General features: G+C 36.6%; 1 protein-coding gene across 4 annotated transcripts in view; it reads right to left on the reverse strand.

Moving 5' to 3' along the window:
• Positions 1–19,354, reverse strand: part of OSBPL6 (oxysterol binding protein like 6) — an 85,920-nt gene that overhangs the window by 19,303 nt on the left and 47,263 nt on the right. For 2 of the 4 annotated variants that reach the window (XM_071747237.1, XM_071747236.1), the window contains 9 exons: positions 15,904–15,999; positions 12,643–12,765; positions 11,181–11,234; positions 10,459–10,572; positions 10,194–10,358; positions 9,533–9,665; positions 8,993–9,096; positions 7,991–8,083; positions 3,537–3,611 (listed from right to left, as the gene is read on the reverse strand). In XM_071747237.1, coding sequence (XP_071603338.1) covers positions 3,537–3,611; positions 7,991–8,083; positions 8,993–9,096; positions 9,533–9,665; positions 10,194–10,358; positions 10,459–10,572; positions 11,181–11,234; positions 12,643–12,765; positions 15,904–15,999 — 957 coding nt within the window. The remainder of the gene's footprint in view (positions 1–3,536; positions 3,612–7,990; positions 8,084–8,992; positions 9,097–9,532; positions 9,666–10,193; positions 10,359–10,458; positions 10,573–11,180; positions 11,235–12,642; positions 12,766–15,903; positions 16,000–19,354) is intronic. The other 2 variants (XM_071747239.1, XM_071747238.1) reach the window with 1 other exon arrangement.

Genomic DNA, 19,354 nt, shown 5'->3' on the forward strand with positions numbered 1-19,354 from the left:
GGTTTATTAAGATGGAACAAATAATATATTATTTCCACTTTTCTTTCTCCCTTTGTACTTTTCAGGTACAGTGATAAAAATATGCATGCAAAGTTTTAAGTTATATGCATACATGTACCATGTGTACTGAACAGTTACATATATGCTATATATGCATTGTATGGCTACCACTGTTATGTCTGTGTGTGAGCGTATGCTGTCTTTTAATTTTACCATTTACACATATTTATGTAAAAATCTGGCCAAAAACATGATTTTCAAATTTAAATGCAAAGGAAAGGCATGCAGAACTACATTTTGCTGCTTAAATATTAAGCACTATTAAACACATTGAACATACTAAATGTAATTTATTTCATTATACTGATCAAATATATAAATCAAGAATTTCCACACTGCAGCCCAATTAAATCATTCAATAAGAAAAGTGGGGCCAAAATAACAAACATGTCTTACAAGGCATCTAAAGAGTAGTAGATAACATAAAAAGTCATATTACTAAGAAATTTTATCAAGAGAGACTTTCTGAAGTATTGTCAGTGTTTGAAACGTGTACCTGGATATTTGGAATGGTTATATCAATCTCTTCCCACAAAAGTTGTCATGAACACTACTTTTAGACTTCTGATTACCCGATGAAATCATAAAAATTCTGCTGGATCTACTCATCGCATCCTATTCCACGCACAAGCATATTCTACAAAATACATTTTTCATCCTGTTCTTCCTCAATTTTCAGATGCATAAAGCAAATAAAATAATAGCTCTATCGCATCTATCCATTATAATCTTTATTCTGTTTTCACATGTATTTTGATTTTCAGCTATATCATCACAGCAGGCATTTTTTATTGGCCTTTATTCTAGCCTCATATCAAGAATTCATTAACTGGAGATGTAGAATCTGTTCATACTGAATATTTACCCCATTGTCTTCTTTGCCAGTTCCAGACTACCTCTCTCAACAGCCCAACAAAGCTAGGTAAATTGATTAATGTGACCAAACGTAGCTTAATTTCAAGTTTCCTTTATAACTTTCCTTTTCACTTCTTAAATCAGAGCGCATGCTCCCAGACCTTTCTGGACTGGGAATCCAGAAAAGATGCAGTTTCTCCAGGGGGTTCCAGGAGGGCAGAATAGGTGATTACATGATTGCTGTGTGTGTAGGAAGCACATGCTCAGCCCTCAAGCCCTTCCAGAAGGGAGGACATAAAGCTGATCCTAGCTATAATGCAGGAGCTTGAGGGAGAGTCCCCACAGCCCCAGGTGCCTGTGATGATGGGGCAGGTTGTCCTAGCCCCACACAGGCTGGCAGAGCTGCAGGCAGGCTGCCCACACGTGGCAGAAGGGTCCTTTAATCACTTTGTGATGAACCTAGCTGAAGAGACCTGCTTTAGATCCATCCCTTTTGCCTCATACCTCAGCTAGCTAGGGTGAAAAATAATGTTTCTGCAGTAAGGTGTATTCGAAAAATCACATTTTAAAGTATGTCCTAGAAACAGCATTTGCATGTTCACACTGCTTGCAAGAAATACACATTCACATGACAGAGACAAGTAGCTGCTTTGCCGACCGCTTTGAATACAAGAACAAAAAATAGAGAACCATTCACAGTCATGAACTCTCCTTCTATAAATCTTTTAGAAAAGTTTCCAAGCTACTTTCCACAACAGATTAAAAAAATCTGCATTGAAAAAATTCTTTCATTCTCCTTTACAGGCAACAGAACACAAAACACTGTCAACTCACTTCTCTTCCTGCTTTTTCTTTTCACTGATGTGCTTTCTCTCTAGATCCATGTATCCATGGATTCTTTTTCATTCTATCCATGTTTCCATGAATTTATTACCCATTCTTTTTTTGGTTGTTTTTGGGTTTTTTTATTTGGTTGTTTTTTTGGTTTTTTGTTGTTTGGTTGGGTTTTTTTATATTTAGCTTCTTGATGCAGCACTTTGGTTTTCTCCATACACACCCTCTTGTAGACATGACCTCAGACTTTCTTCTCTACATCAGGAGTATAATACCCACTAATTCATCACCTTCTTCAGAATTACATGTTCATATAGGAACAGACAGTTCCTGATCCTCTTTCTGCTATGCCTTTAATTGATGTAATTCTGTAGCCTTCAATCTATACACACAGCTTCACTGTTCTGGGAGAGAAAAGCACTTTGCTACATCAGCCAGTATGAACAGGCCATTGCCACAATCACTGCAACGGCTGCAGAGTCCTCTTGGTGCCTCTTCCTCCTTTTTCCAGCTCCTCCAGGACCTCAGTCATCAGGTTCCCCCTTCAGCAGGTAACAACTCATTCATTCCCTGGACTCCTACTGCCTTGTAATCTAAGTCCAGCCATATTTGCTTCACCTAAGCACTCCTTGGTGCAGCTCTTTCCAATGCTATCAGCTACTGCTTAGAGCCTACTACTGACACTGCTCAACCTTGTAAACTAAGAAGTGAATTGTCTTCTCTGCTAAGCAGGCAGATCAATGAGGTAAAAATATCAACCAATTATTGAGTGCATTCCATGTCAACTGACTAGAGAAGATTAAATTTAGATAAATTAATCTGGGAACTGGAGAAACATTTCTCTCATGTCTTTTAGGAGGGCCTAATAGTAACTGAGTTCTGTGGTTTGGGTAGCAGGACCTCAAGGTATTCAGGCTTAAGCAGAAGTTTAAGGGAATTTTAGCTGTCTGATCTAGGGCATTTTAGGTATGGGCTGGAGCAACAGATCCTGGAACACTTCAGCCAGGTGAAAACATACACTGCATGGGCTAGGTAAGGAGTGTGAATTTAAAGATCATTCCAGCCTTTGGCTGCACAGTTTTCCCTATCTAGCTGCTGTACTAATCAGCTGATGCATTAGTACTAATGCCTCCATTGTACATTCCTAGTTAGTGCTTTCCTGGTAAAGCAGCAGCTGAAGATACCCTTTTGAGGCTAATTTGATCTAACAAAAAGCACTTGCCCCTTCCAGTTCTCAGCACTTGTGTTGATTTCACAGCTCCAGGTTTTGCACTGAAGACTTAGAGAATTAGCAAAACTAAATACAAAACCTAGAGCAGCAGAGTAGTAATATGACTTTTTGGGATTATGGAATGTAAACAGAAATTGTCTTAAATGAAAAAGCTAACCTTACACTTAGAATTCCATGCTTCTTTGTGAATAATCTCCTTGATTCTACTGTCTTGCTATGATTGTCATAAGAATATTTTAACAGAATTTGATAATTTCTTTCTAATTTGTATATTACATAGCAGAGCATGTCAAAGACATGTTCAAATAGTGCAGGGCCTGGGTCTAACCATCACTTGCACTTGCCTAAAGGAGGAGGGACACGCAGATTTAAACAAGCTCAGACCCGTATTTATGGAATTTGCATTAGACCTGACCACTTCTAAGAAACTCAGCTGAAAGTGGGTAGCGTGGACCCCTCCAGAAAGTGCAAGAAACATTTTCATAAGCTTATTACACATTTAAGTTACAGAGCTTCCCATCTTTAGAGCTATCCCTTGATTTTTAAATCCACTCACTGTTGTAGCCACTGCAGCTGCCAGTCTCTGCCGGCGTCGTGTTGTGCTGAACTGGCCCTTCGGTACCGGCCCTTCCTGACAGTGAATGCGAGAAGAGAGTAGAAAAAAGAGAAGGGAGGGGTGATGGACACAGGAAGATGGAAGGTGATCAGAAAAGGGAGAGGGAGAGTCTTTAAGTGGATTTAAATTTTGTTAACTCTTATGGCCTACGCATTTTGAGGTTATATCACATGTTTTCAGTTGTGTATGCCAGAGACATAAAAAAGATAGGTACTTCACTAAAATTATCTCCAGATGAGTTGGACTGCAGTGTACTCACTAAGACTACAAAAAAAAATCTATTACCATTGCCATTCAGAGTCATAAAGCAATTGTGGAATAGGAAAACAAAAAGGATGCAGAAAACACAAAGCCCAAACTCCTTTTGAGGGTCACTGAACCTCCTAGAAGATGAATTCTGAGAGACCACATTGTACTAGTGGAAGTGCATGAATTGTGGTGACCGGAAATGCATGCACCTCAATGGTAAAACCTTTCAGTGCATAGGTGATAGTGAGCTTGCTTATGTAAACATCCCTGTGTACAGGGATGGACAGCTCTACCATTACCATTTCCATCCTTGAGCCTACTTGTCTATTTTTCCTACATGCCACTTTTTTGAGTTCCAACTACTTCTGCTGTATGTTATGGATGCTTGGCTTCCAAAGCAATGCAAAAACTAGGATAAAGAAGCACAAATTAGGACTAAGTATCCAGTTACTTTCTTTTCTGCATGCCTAACTTGCGGCCTCATCCTGCTTAATTTCACTTTTATTTTACTTTTCAGAAAACTATCATGCAAGTCAAGCAAGTAATTATATAGCATAGAGGAAGTTCTTCTATTCAATCTATAAGCAAAATGCCATTATTCTGGAGCCATTTTAAGATTTTAGAGGACTACAAAAGCCACCTTTCTGCTTTTAGAAAACTTTTTAATCCCTTTACAGTTTTCTTACCCTATATCTGCACCTGCAGCCACAACAGAATTTTTAAATTTACATACTTTTCTGCTTTTTCTGAAAGCAGCCTGAGTGCCCTATAAATAACAATGGTATAGGTTAGATATGTGGACACTATGTTGAAGAACAGAATACTGTAGTCCAGTTATTAGCTGAAGAGTCTTGCTCCTGGGACATTCCCACTGGTAGGGTTGCTGCACCTGAGAATGGTCATACCCTTTACCCTCAGATACTAGTGGCAGCACTACTAACAATGGAAAGATTGTCGAATGCTCACAGAAAGACAAGCCTTACTTTATAGCATTTTATAAAATTAGTACATTAAAAACATCTACAAAACCTCTAAAATACAGAGTACAAACTTTGTTAATGAAATGAATGCATGGTATGCCTGATGTAAAGCTTTTTGTGCTCTACAAATGTATGCCTATCCTGTTAATATGAGTTTAGAAGAATATTCTTGCTTAACTAATTAAGGGCCACACATAAAGAGAGTATATGATATGTAAAGAGACACAGACACACACAAATATGTAAATATCTGCTAGACTTTGGGCCTGGTTTGATTTCTGAGCTGAAAGCCTTAGTAGAGCAAGATGACTTTTCAGGTTGCTCCATATTAAATAGCTGCCTATTAACTATGCCTTCCACTGAGGAAAAAGCAAACAAACAAAAATCAGACAAAATAAACAAATTAAAAAAGAATAAAAACCAAAACAAAACATCCAACTCAACCAGCCTTACAACTTCACAACAACAACTGAGAAATCTAATCAACATTAGTTCATTTTCTTGCTTTTCAGTAATATTTTTTCTTCTTTTGAAGATCTTTAGATTGTGGTGAGAATGAAAACTAGTGTTTTGCCCTCTGGAATAACCTAGAACTCATTTTTTTGTACAAAAGCATCAAAATCTGTTGGCCATTTTCTTAAGATTTGAAATAGATTTTAAAAACCAAAATAAATATCCTCTTAATCTTCCTTAAGATAAGCCCATATCTGACATCTGAGTAAACACCTGTAAATTAAGATGTGAATTTTAGGCTATGTAACAATACTAACCCCCCCAAACCTGCAAATGTATACACACATGCTATGTGCAGTTTTACTTTGAGCATTGCTTTCCGCTCCAATCACTGGGATTACCTGGGTGAGTAAAGTTAACTGCATGCAGTTAACTGGTAACAGGTATTTCTAAGAAACAAAGCAAGCAACTTTTCTTACAAGAAAATGTATGCTTTAAATACATTATACACCTAGAATTCATGTTGCAGAATGTGCTAGCATGATTACAGCAAAAGCTATCCTGTTTACAAAAAGCTGCTACAATACAAAATCTAAATCAGAGAATTCAATCCTTGCATCTGACACAGCAGATGCTGAGCTGGCAAAAATTACCTCTCCCTTCCCCATTACCCATGAACAAAACACTTTATATAGAGAGCTCTCTAATCTGTATGCTCCCAGAAGGACAGCTCTCAACATCATACTCTCAGAGAGTCTTCTGAGGGTGGTTAATATCTAACTGCTCATTCTAAAATAAATAGTAACTTCACATTCTAAAATAAATATGTGCACACACTTCAGATGGAATTAATTGTGTAAATAGCTTAAGGTTAGTATTAGCATTATCTCCTAAAAGTAATGAGATGTAAGGAAGCATGGAGAACAGAAAAGGACAACAGAAGTTTTCTTAGTACCAAATGTCAACCATTTCACAGCAAATCATGTGTACGCACCAAGAAAAAATACCAAATGATTCTTAGTAGCAGGTGTCCTGATAAACAGCTCATTGAAGAGTTAGAATAGTCTTAAAAATTACCTATAATGAAAGCCAATGAAGCTAGAAGGAATGGCTTATAGAGGGAAAAAAAAATGGGAGTGAAAGATTAAAAAACATCTAGGCATGGGAGGAAATACACATTTTAGTGGAACAGCAACATGAACAAATTTGGAATAAAAAAAAGAGTCGGAGTAAGTCTATCTTCCACAAATTACAACTATAAACCATTCATGGGGCAGGACAGCCCATGCATGGAAGAATAAATCATATGCTGAGCCGATCAAAATAGGCATGACAATGGAACAGCCAAAAAGAAGTCTTCACCTTCCATATAATTTAGAATAATTTTATTATTTCTGTCTCACTGCAAATTAATTTTAAAATCAGTTATTAATGCTTTCCTCTAACAAAATAAGCTTCATATTTCCAGTGTTAAGCTTTTCAGGGGTTAATGATGACCTAGGTTAGGCTGAGTTCATTATCAACCCACAAGCAACAGACTCATGCAGAGCAGTGCTATGCACACAGACCCTCCCAGGGGAACCCACAAGCCAACTGTATTTGAGAATTTCAGGAACTAAGTCACAACTCCAGCCAAATCATGAAGAGCAGTTTAAGAGTCAGGTGGCAAAATGACAGAAGCCAAGACACGTGTCAGTTTCACAAAGCACAGGCAACACAGGAACAGCTGGTAATTCCTCCTGACCCACCCTAGATCATCATACATTGATAGTTTTCATAACTTTTTCATCAGTTTTTGGAAAGAAATCTCTCTGACACCACTGAAGCATGAAAGAAGAACATGCAATGTTGACTCTATCTCTTCATAGGCACCAAGCAGCTGCTTCCATTTTCCCACTATTTTTATGTTATTCAGTAGCAGGGAAATACAGTGATCCTTCAAATCCAGATAATAGCATGTGACATGAACCACTAAAAGTCCTTTGTTAATAAACTTTTTTAAGGCTATCAGATGCTTCATTGTTCAACCTATTGTGATTTATCTAGTGTAACAAGTAGAAAGAAAAACCACCTACAACAGCTGGAACAAGAAGCTGATGCATCTACAACATCATCTTTCCTTAAGATTATGAATCTCTAATTACAAAGACTCTGCAAGTCTTCTGCTTGAGCCTTCTGCTCTAAGGCAGAATGGAGTAAATTCTTTCTTCATATAATTTATTGTTTGTTTTATCAGGCTTGTATCCATACTGACATTTTCCATAAGAGAAGGTTTGTGAAAGTACTCATTAGTAATAGTCCTAGCATAGGTCTTGACAAAGACAATTCGTGTGTTTAGTATTTCATTCATGTTTTCTGCTTTAAGCTTGATGTCATCTGTTCAGCTGCCCTTCTTGGCAAGTCTGAGATAGAACATCAGTATCCCCATGTGCTACATGCATATTGCTTGGGCTGGGTTTTTTTTTTGACTCTTAATTGACTAGTATTCAGATCCCTCTCCTTTCCCTAGATGGCAATGTTTACATATGAATGAAAAATACCAATATTTTTCTTACTATCTTCTCTAAGTTTTAAACAGCAAACCAATATTTAATATAGTTCATTAGGAACATGTGACAGTACATAGACTTACTACTTTCAGCTAAAATACCATTTTGTGCTTTAAGTTAATCTAGAAGTACAGTGAAAAGTAAAACATTGTGCATTCAGTACCTGAAGTTGAATTTTTGCATCTTTGCTGACACTTTTTGTTCTCCATCGTCTCGTGACCCGCTTGTCTTTCTTTGAAATATCTACACAGTTAGCCTACATTACACAAATAGTTAAGAGCGACAAAGTGCTATTAAGTTGACACAAGGAACACAGAGAGTACAGCAAGTTAGTAAAGAATTGTAGCATTAGACATTTAGAAATTAGAAAACAAGGAGAAGAATGCCACTGCCAGTGCCTGCAATTACAGCAGTAGCTGTAGCTATCCAGACAGTTCCATAAACATGGTACATTTAACTCATTTAGCAAAACTACTGGTACACTTACTTTATGAGTGAATGATACTTGGACCAATCTTGAAATCTTTACAGATTTCTATTCTGGTACTACTCAGAGAAATGTAGAGTACAACCCTCCATGAAATCAATGGTAAGTCTTGTAATCTCATGGGAACTCTATTTCCCAACACACCAACACCACTGGGAGACTTGTGTACTCAAGGGGACTGAATGAGTGAAAAAGGAAGAAAGTATTTAGGATTTAGGATCTCTTGTTGCTTTCTTGTGGCAAAGAAAACTCACCCTGAATTGGGAAGTGGTCCAGCCCTTGGGACCTTTGTACTACGCTCTCTTGGCTAGAGCATGCAACTTCATCTTTGAGGGTCTTTGGGTATCCACTTGGTAAGAACTTAAAAATTATAACTTAGCACAAACAAAACTTCTTAAATACAATTTCAATGTATACATGTATTTCTGTTGTAACAGTTCTCAGTTTTGCTTTGCAAATGACTCTGTCATTTGATTCCTCCTATATAACTCAAATAATGAATACATCTTGACTCTACACATCATTACACATGATTAAGATAAAATATAAGATAAACCTTCCATCTAAGAGTTACTATGATTTCAGAAAATCATTGAGTGAACAGTCAACAGCTCTGTATTTCCCTTAAGACAGAGAACAAATGCTTCAGTGTGATGATTTATGTTCAAGCATATTTACCTGCATGTCTGTGAAATTTGGTGCTGACTGGGTTCTCTGTAGTATTTCTAAATTTTGAAGAAGTTTACTGAGTTCCACAAGGTTTGACTGACAATGAGCAAGATCTATCAGATAATACAACAAAAATACATTAGGTGCTTTGGTTCAGACATTTTTTTTTTTACTTGATGTCTCTCATTGGCACTTTATTGCATTATAAAACTTAAACTTCCAAATCCCTAGTAGCAGGTGAAAGCTCTCTTTTTAGAGTTGTTGAACAATTGTTATTTCTATGGGAGTCAGCAACAAGTCTGGACTTTGAAAGTTGATCACATTTCAACAGCTGTATCCATTAAGATAGCACAGATTATTAAGATACATTTTTATGCAACATCCCAAAACATGCAGAGAGGGAAGTTCCCACCACAAGCATCTAATTATCTGAAGAGCTACTTCATGTCCAGGTAAAGATGCAACTTTACCACTTTACTGTCTCTTCCTTATTTTATACCAACAAGAAGTTCTGCTGAAAGAGCAAGACATGAAAAGGTAAAGACTAACCTTCTGCACATCTATCCATCTCTTCAGAGTCCTGCAGCCAGGCTGCTACTTTACTCTGACCAGTAGTGCAGGTGGCAGGAAGGCTGTTACTGCAAGGTATAGGAGGCTGCCAGGGAAAGCTATTTTGTTGCACCTAAGACATAATAAAACGCTTAAATTTACTGTTGCTATGTTACTCAGTCAGCATTATCACCATACTACTTCAGAGTAAGAAGATAAAATACGCATTGTGATTTCAGTGACATCTGTAATTTGACTATACATTTACCCAAGATGCAGATTTTTCTGAACAGTATGTTGGAGAATCAAACCAAGAACCTCACAGGCAAACTGTTTGCTAGCCAACAGTTAGCAAAGCTGCTGTTTAAGAGCAAGAACATTATCAAATAGTAAAGAGATGGATTTATCTCTAATTACAAAGACAAATGCAGTTCCTGGAAATGGTGAAATCTGTGCAAGATCTCTACATCATCCTATTAATGAAGGCTGCAGTAAGGCTAAATTCGACAGTCTTTCAGCTGCACATACTGACAGCTTTTTTGCTGGCTGTTCCTTCCCACAGTGTAAACTCCCCTCTATTGGCATTACAATCAGAGCTCACTGAAATTGCCCATGAGCAAGCTCAGCAGGCATGAGTTTTCAACAAAGGAATACTACATACCTTTCCATCTGATACATTAGCAGCTGGTGAAGACTCTGTAGTAGAGGCTGAGGGGAATATATGAAAGCCAGCATCTCTCGGAGATCTCACAATCTCATTCTGACGGTACAGCCGGTGGTGGCGTAATTTTGAAACCCATGCATCAAATGGATCCTGGGACTTCACCTGGATACAAATTCACTGTAAGATGCTTTTCTTTTACAGTCTTATTTACTTTACTTCCACTGTGAATGAAAAGAGAATAAATATTTGCACCACTTTTTACCTTTAGATGATAGATGTGTTCCTCTGTGTCAAGATCTATTCTACGAGCCTTCTTTTTTATAGACATAACTGACAAACCAACATCAATGCTCCCATGGACTTTGCCCTTCTGTATCTGAAATAAAAAAGCAGGGTAGTATCATGTTAACCCCGATTCAGACTATTTACTATATTTACACAGTGGAAATTTCACTAGAAGTGCTTGGTGCAGAGCCAACTCCGAATTCAAATTGTGTTGGTTCACACCAGCACATAACTAGAGGTGAGAAGCAGAGAATACCAGACAGTACTCAGCTCCCTATTTTTTCTGCTTGATTATTTGTATCAGATCTAACATTAATGCTATCCTTTACATAGAAAAGTAACCATTCCTCTGTCCTTGCCACATATCTCAGAGTAATCAGGTCTGACTGACATAAAAATTGAAAAAAAAAAAATACATGGTTAGGCTAATCTCTCAAGCAACTTCATTAAGTAAAGTACTGTAACTCATAAAATTATGTTCTATTTTTCATATAAGTAAGAAAAGGTAGAATTCTCTAGAACAGAATTCAACCAAAACTTTACATGCTTTCCACATGCAGATCTCTCTTTGAATCTATCGAAAACTTTCATGTGTGTGCAGTCATAAACACACCTAGAGTGAGTATGGTATATAATCAATCACCCTGGAAGGCTGAATTCCAATACAAATTTTAAAACTGTTTTTAAAACTTTACTTACATCAATTGGTGACTTTGAATATTTCAACATTCCATTATCCAAGACAAAAAACCTCTGAAATAAAAAAAAATTTAAATCTTTCTTAGTGAGCAGACACAATTTAAACTGTGTACAATAATTCATCTGCAATAGAAAAGGATTACTCTGTTGAAATGAGGCATGTTTGTGGGTTGGAAAAAGAGGATAAATACAGTATTGAATAATTTTCTTGCTTTTTTTGACAATAATTAATTTCTAAGCAAGAAAAACTATATTTTTTTTTCAAGGTTTAACTTAACCTTTGATATAGAGTTTTGTTATTTTTTCAGTTTTTCAGCCAGTTTGATGAAGTCTTATATGAAACACACTGTAGGCCGGAGGAGGATCACATTTTAAATTAATGACCTACCTTACCTATCCAGAAGCTGAAAAGCTTTCCTTGGTACATGCACAAAAAAAGGGTGGCAGGCTATGTATAAGTTAGTATAACATTCAGAAAGAACACAGAAATTGGAAAAAGTGTAATTTATACTATGGGATGCATTTGTACTCAGACCTCACTAAGTCCCAAAATGTTTACCAAAGAAAACCAAAGTTAATGCTTTCCCAGAGAAAACGCCAAGTATAACAAAACAGTTTCATTATCCTTTGCTGTAAAATGCATCTGTCTAAGAAAATAATCCTGCTTGCAGTATCTTCAGCTACAAAAAGATGGGTGGATGTCAAAACTGTACTTCTTGTCACTAAAAAAGGGGAGGGAGGAATGTAATTATTATGGTATAGAGACAAAAGAGCTTATGAACAACAGGTTGAGGGCTGAAGAACGGTAGAATTATGCATGGAGAGATGTTGCAAAATTAACTAAATGGAAACAGGAAATTTGGGGTTGAGTTTTGGGGTGGTTTGTGTGTGTGTGTGTATATTTTTTAATTAAGACAACTAATGACAAAAGCACACAGTTCCACTGCATGCCAGCATGGAAGATTACAATGAAGAAGGCAAACAAAATTCAGAGACAAAGCTGAACAAACCATGCTGCCCAGTCAGCATGCCTGGATGGGAATGCTCTCCCTTATGGTCACCTTGCATCCATCCAAAAGCCCCTCAGCTCTCCACTGCTACCATGAAGTCCTATGTACTTTAATGTAAAGTCAATGCAATCTTACAGTACACAGCCACATTTTGTTACAATATATTAGGGAGAATGAAGAGGACATTGATTAAACCTCTTGAACCACAATTCAGCATCTGCTGAATTATTTACAACTTCCACCTGGATTTTGAATACAAACTTAGGCAGCAGGCACTGTGATTTGAAAGCCATGAACTGTGCATGTAGTATAATTCTGTACATGACTTGAAGAAAACACCATACACCAAAATCCTAGGCATTTATTTGACATCCTAATTTCCTCTAGACAAAAAAAAAATCCACCTCATAAAATAAGGTAATAAATTTTTTACTGGTTTATGAGGCATTTACCTTGTGCCAACCTTTTAAAGGCCATTTTCTCTTTTTCAGCATGAAACCTTCATGTTTGTCTGGCTTCTGGACATTGGTCTGGCCTATTTTCAGACCCTCTATGATTTCCCAGCTGTCAGGTTCCTGGTGAAAAAGAGCAAAGACACATTAATTAATTAACCGCACACACATGATGAAAAATTGCACCTATGGGTAGCACAAACTCTCTACTGCAAGACAAAGAGTATAGGAGGGATACAATTTTAGTTGGGCTATTTAGGTACCAAACTACATAGTCACTTGTATTATGTTCAGATGTACCTCATTTAAAACTACAGAGTATTTTTGGAAATCTAAACCCTTCCCAGATAACTAAAAGAAGTTGAAGATTTTTTAGAAGTCTGATGCCGTAACTGAGTAACAACCTAAGGGTGGGTCTGTAATCCTGTTGATAGCAAGCATCCTGTCCCAGTGAAATAAATACATCCAAATACATGAAAACAGCATGAAATTGTGGCAGAGATAAGTACAAGAAAGGTCATACCTGCTACTGGAGATACCAGTGTGAAAGTGCAGGTGGCTCCAACCACCTGTTAAAGTCTCTCCAGAAGCACCCCACAAATTACCACTGCACTGTAAGAACTAAAATTACTGAAAAGTCTTTGCAAGGGACTATTAGAAGAATCTAAATGTTAAAAATAGCTTCTTTACTGAGAGTATCCCTTCTCTATCAAAAGATAGGCATATACTAGCAGTGATCTTTGTGGTATTCCCTGATCATAAAAAAACTTGGGTTTTTTATCTTTAAAGTATAGGATACTTCAATTCTGTATACTCTAACTTTTCCTTAAAATAATAAAAAAATGGTTGGCTTCTTGTTGATTTTGAATGTAGTCAGCTCTTGTCTTCAAAAGCATTTTATGACAGAGTTTCTTATTGCACCTTTAGAAATCTGGAAAAGGATTTTTTTCCTCTCAGCATTAATTTACACTGTATTAAGAGTAATTTATAGGAAAACTAATTAATTTTCTCTCTCAGTAAAAGAATAGGAACTATAAACTAAAAAGCTGTATACTTTTCAGGGACCCAAATCATCATATTTCTTACACATGGCATTTCTTATACCTGGTGACTTGTACAACTCACAGACTTACAATATATGACAGTGAACAGCTAAAGAACAGTATTTCTAAATAGCAAATATAATCATGTCTTTATTTCCACCCTCTTGCTACTACTGTAATTGACAAAATTCTGTAACACTTTAAAAATCTCCTATTGCCTGTTCATTTAGATTCTGTTTTACTAATGGTAACCTACAAAGTTGTAAACTTGCATTTTCTCAGCTGATCTGGCACAACTCCCAGCAATGTTATGCAAAGTTATCAAGAGAGGAAGTCATATATTTTCAAACCTTTAAAGGGGCAAATATTTTCTTTCCTCCATTTCTTAGTAAACTATTGAAAGTGGAGAATTGCCAGTCTTTGTAACACCTTCAAGTTACACAGCCCCAATAACATTAATGTTAATTACCATTTCATAAGTAACAGCAAATTTCAGTTCTACAGTTTACCATAAAGTCTTGTTATTTTGAGAAGGGTGGAAAGCTTTATCCCCCAAAGATACATTCCGTGTTAAATTTTAATAGAAATGCTTACTCAGTTTAGTTTTCCCTATGTAACTATAAATTAGAACTACCCCTGTACCTCTAAGTGCCATGCTTATAAAACACCTTTTTTTCTTCCCTATGTTTTTCTTGGATATTCTGCTTCCACCACTGTAGACAGAAGCACACATGCATTATTTTTTCCCTACAAAGAAGCACTTGGCACTTAAGGGGCACAAATTAAACTATGAGTCCCCTGGGGCGAGCAGAGAAACTCTCTCCACAACTCTGCTAACTGATTCCTCACAATATTGATTTCTCCTTTAGAAGATCATCAGCAGGCAGAAGTCTTTTATCTACTGGATAACATCAGTATTGATTACTTCTCAACAAGAAATCACACAATCTCATATGGCTATTCATTTAAACAAAAAGTGGGATACAGAAGGACAAAACAAGTAATTATTCAGTGCAATGTGGATACCTGTCTTCAGCTGCACCAGTGCTACAAGGTGTTCTTAAAACCTTCTTAACAATTCTAAATGTTCCTCATCCACAGGTTTGGCATGAGGAGATGTGCCCAGTACAAGGGACACTATGCAAGAGCAGCCAGAAATGGGGAAAAACCAGTGAAAGTTATAAGCTTGAAGCATCCTTATCCAATATTGATTCTCAAGAACAGCACTAGTATTTTAGGGCTCCTGCAGCTCTTCACGTAGTACATGAGAAAGAGCTCTGCACAAAGCAACAGGACCATGGGAACATGAGCACAATTTACAGTCCCTGGGTCGGCATATGCCCCATTTACTGAGATTAAGGGAGCAACCACCAACAGCTTTATGAACTTTGTCTTTTTGAATGCCAAGTATTTATTTCCCAAGTAAAGCAGAATAAACATTTCATTTTCCCCAGAAGCAAGGTAAGTTTCCTTTTGGATGCATTTTACTAACTCCATTTAAGAACTTACATTTAATTTCAGATTTTTTTCCCATCAAATATTCCATCACAGCATCCTCACCTTTTCAGTAACAATCTTATTTTATATGAATTTTCTTAAAATTAAGCCCTCTTTATGTGAAATTAGATTTATCTGGAATCAGTTATTACAAAACTGAGGAAGTCAGCCAGCAGGAACTTGGGTGCAAAGCACCACACACAAGGCTGCACCTTTCAGAACTGGTGCTGTTACCCCTACAATTCCATCCATTTCTCTCCCTCAGACAGGCAGAGAAGGTGTCAGCAAGAGATCTTAAATTTCAAACTTTAAGAAACTACCCAAAAGGAATATTATTGGGACATATTTTTAAAATTAGTATCATTACTAATTAGTGGAATTTTTGGACTTGGTTATGATTTGCTCTACCTTAAGGAGATTAAACTGGATCATTTCTCAAAGTTCCTCAGATTGCACAATTTGTTCATGGTAGCCATCCATGGGTAAATAACTCCACATACTACCACCAGCATCTAAATCCTCAATTTTGTTGACATAACAAATAATTCTTTTGTTATAACATGCACTAAAGATTATTGGTCTCTCAGACACCTCATCTGAGGAATGGAAACCTCCAGGGCAGACTCACAGTATACTCAGTAGTACTACCATACAAAACCATATCATAAAGCTGTCTGTCAAACTGCTTTGTGACATCAGATTCTCTCATGCTTTTTCTTGCCTTGGATAGAGAGACCGGGTCATTTTCAAGGAACTGCTTGCTTAAAGAAGGGTCTGTGCTTCCCGAAGAAGCCTTCCGCTCCAAAATATGAACACTCTGAAAAAAAAAAAAAAGTCATTAAAGATAACTTATCGTGCAATGTTACTTCTAAAAATAGTAATATTAAATAATAAGTATAATTTCATTAAGTATACTAATATTAAGTAACACATGACTAATCACTACGTTCCTTATAGAAAATAACAGTATCATCGCTCAGAACGTACCAAGTACTACCCACACATGACAGAACTGTACAAGCAGTTTTTCTTCTAAACTAATACACATCTCCTTCCTCTCCCTTTTTATTCTTGTTTTTTAAACAGCCTAGAAAATTACTAAAAAGCCAAGAAAGACAAGTAACACAGTTCTTACCTACACAAAGTGCTCCTAGACAGATCTACCATGTTTTCTGCTACAATACAAGACACTGAGTCTTGTGTAGCCAGCACTGTCCTAAATTCACTTCTGAAGCAAACCACTGCACATAAGATATTACTCCCTCTGACATATACATTATCACTCCCTAGTCCTTTTTTATTGGCTTCTCCACTGGAGTGAAGCAACTCATTACATGAGTGCTTTTAACAGCTTACAGGTGTTCCCAAGATCAGTTACTGTGTCTCAGCTAACAGGCTTTCTAGTGAACAAACATGGAACACAATGATCTTAAATCATTACAGCAGTTTTTACATATGACAATACTAAAGAATTTATTTCAAAGCATGGTACAAAAATGAAATACCTAACGTCACAACTAGCCCTGGAAAAAAAAAAAAAGCTATTTTTAAATGATATCTAAAACCATCCTCACTTTTTTGCAGAAATGCTTCACTCATATTTTGTAAAAGAAAAAGCATTTTTGCTGCAAGAGACAATAACAGCATTTTCTACCTGCTTGAATTTGCATTTCATTCTCTGGTGAAATTTTCCTACATCTCTTACTATTATTTGGTAAGAATTCTACTATAACATGTCAGTACTATCTATTTGGCATGAAATAAAACTATTTCATTTCTAGGACATGTAGCATAATGACAAACTTGAATTTGCAATTACCCTCTGAGTTCTTCTCAAATGAAAACAATGACATTTTGCTCACCATTAAGCTTCCTAATATTCATTAAAGAAGAGATGACACAGGTACATAAGGAACGTAACTAAACTAAATTAAAATAAACACAGCTACTAATATAAATGCATATATAACACAGACCACATCTTGCTACAAAGCAAAATACAGACCTTCACTGTTTTCTTTCAGTTTGCAACTGTGAATGAGAATAGGAAAATATGAGGAATATCTGTTGTTGATAGAAATTAATCCCTGCCACTATGCAACGCTAGTTGGCATTTATTTTCAGTTACTTAAATTTAATTTTATAGTGGAAAATGTAGAAATACAGCAGTGTTATGTTACCTGACACATTCCCCGCAGCCAACCAGCAAAAGCTTTGTCATCTATGCTTCTGTGTTATCAAAGAAAGGCCAATCTTATTACTTAGCTCAGTGTCTATTACTACTTAGATGAGAAAAACATTTGTATTTATGTAGCACAGGTTCTTGCATTACATGTAAAGCCATTTAAGTTGAGCACCACAAAGTTACTAATGATAAACTGTGATAAAGTTTTCTCACTGAATAGATGAAATGCTACTTACACAGTATTGCATTTCAACAATACACAAGAAAACCTAAATCTGCTCATCCAAGAAAGACTAAAATGTCTCTTGATTAGCATAATCAGGATGATTCGCAACTGTCTTGCCAGCTCTGTTTGGCAGGCAGGAATCTCTCCAGCTTGAGATGGAGCACTGCCCAACACAGATGTTCTGGGGGTCTCATATGTAGCAGCCAGTGCAGTTTGTTGTCACACAACTGCAGTTTCATTTTGTATATTTAGACTGGAATAATGCAACCACCCCTGGCTTGCTAGGCCAGGAGATTGTGAGTCTCATGATTTTAAGACAAGGGGGGTTTGTGCTATTTTTATTTGTTTGTTTTTTATCAGCCCTCAGTCACTACAGTTCCACTTCAGTTGAGAAATTAGCAAGCAGCATTTTTAATGAATGATAACTTATTTAACTATTTATTTGGAAAAAAGAAGATGAAAACTTTTAAAATAGAATTGTCTTCTTTACATTCCTTACTTCAAGAAGTGTCATGCTGTCTGTAAATGTCTGACTTCCAGTTCGTTTCTGTCATGTCCACCATTACAATGCCACAAAATCACTTTGAATTTATGATTTGTCTCTAGCATAATATTGAGACATTATTTAGTGAAAATTTTCCATTAAACCATGTTACTTTTCTACAAAATTACAGCTAGAAATTACACAATTATTAAGCATTTTCAAAAGCAGCTATTTTTATAATCACAGAATGACAGAATTGTCACAGTTGGAAAAGACCTCTAGGATCATGGAGTCCAACTGTCAACCCAGAAGAAACCCCACCAGGCCCACCAGACCATGTCCTGAAGTGCCTCATCTACATGGTTTTTAAATACTTCCAGCAACAGTGACTCCACCACCTCCCTGGTCAGCCTGTTCCAGTGCCTGACTACTCTTTCAGTAAAGAAATTCTTCCTAATACTTGTTGTGACTGAAATGCAGGAGCTGGCACTTGGCCTTTCTAAAAGTCATATAATTGGCCTTAGCTCATTGATCCAGTCTGTCCAGGTCCCTCCACAGAGCCTTTCTGTCCTCAAGCTGATCAACACTCCCACCCAATTCTTGTTGTCTGCAAACTTGCTGAGGAAGCATTCAGTCTCCTCATCTAGATCATAGATAAAGATATTGAACAAGACTGGCCCCAAAACTGAGCCCTGGGGGAAACCACTAGTGAAATAAGGCAGGATTTTAGTTACTTAGCATCATAGAAATACAAATAATTTAAATTTATAGTATCTTTGTGAATTTTTATGAATTTATAATTTAAAATTTATCTTAAAATTATTTGAATTTTCAAGATATTATCAAGCAGGCTTTGTTTTTTAAAAGAAAAATTTTTTGTAAAAGAAGCAGTTAAAAAAAGCTGATGAGAAGGAACGAAAAATGAGGCAGATCAATACAATTTCTGTTTTTTAATTGAATAGAAAAATTAATAATCCATTAATCTAGCCATATCAATCAACCTGGCACTCTCACTTCTCTTGGGACATCCCAAGAACACAGGCAGACAAAATCAACTTCTGCATTGCTCCATTACAGACTTCCCTCATTCTTCAGGATTACCTGTGCACTGTATCTGGCTTGTCCTGGAAAAACTGAAATTATCTAAAGATAGAAGCCTTTATATCATACTTGCCATCACCCTCCCTCTTCTTTTGAATTCTGTGCCTGTCCTCTGTACTGAGAAAATGAAAATAAAATAATTCCTTTGTTTCTTGTCACCCATTCGTTTTCCAGAA

The sequence above is a fragment of the Heliangelus exortis genome, chromosome 6 (genome assembly GCF_036169615.1).
Source record: "Heliangelus exortis chromosome 6, bHelExo1.hap1, whole genome shotgun sequence".
Taxonomy (NCBI): domain Eukaryota; kingdom Metazoa; phylum Chordata; class Aves; order Apodiformes; family Trochilidae; genus Heliangelus; species Heliangelus exortis.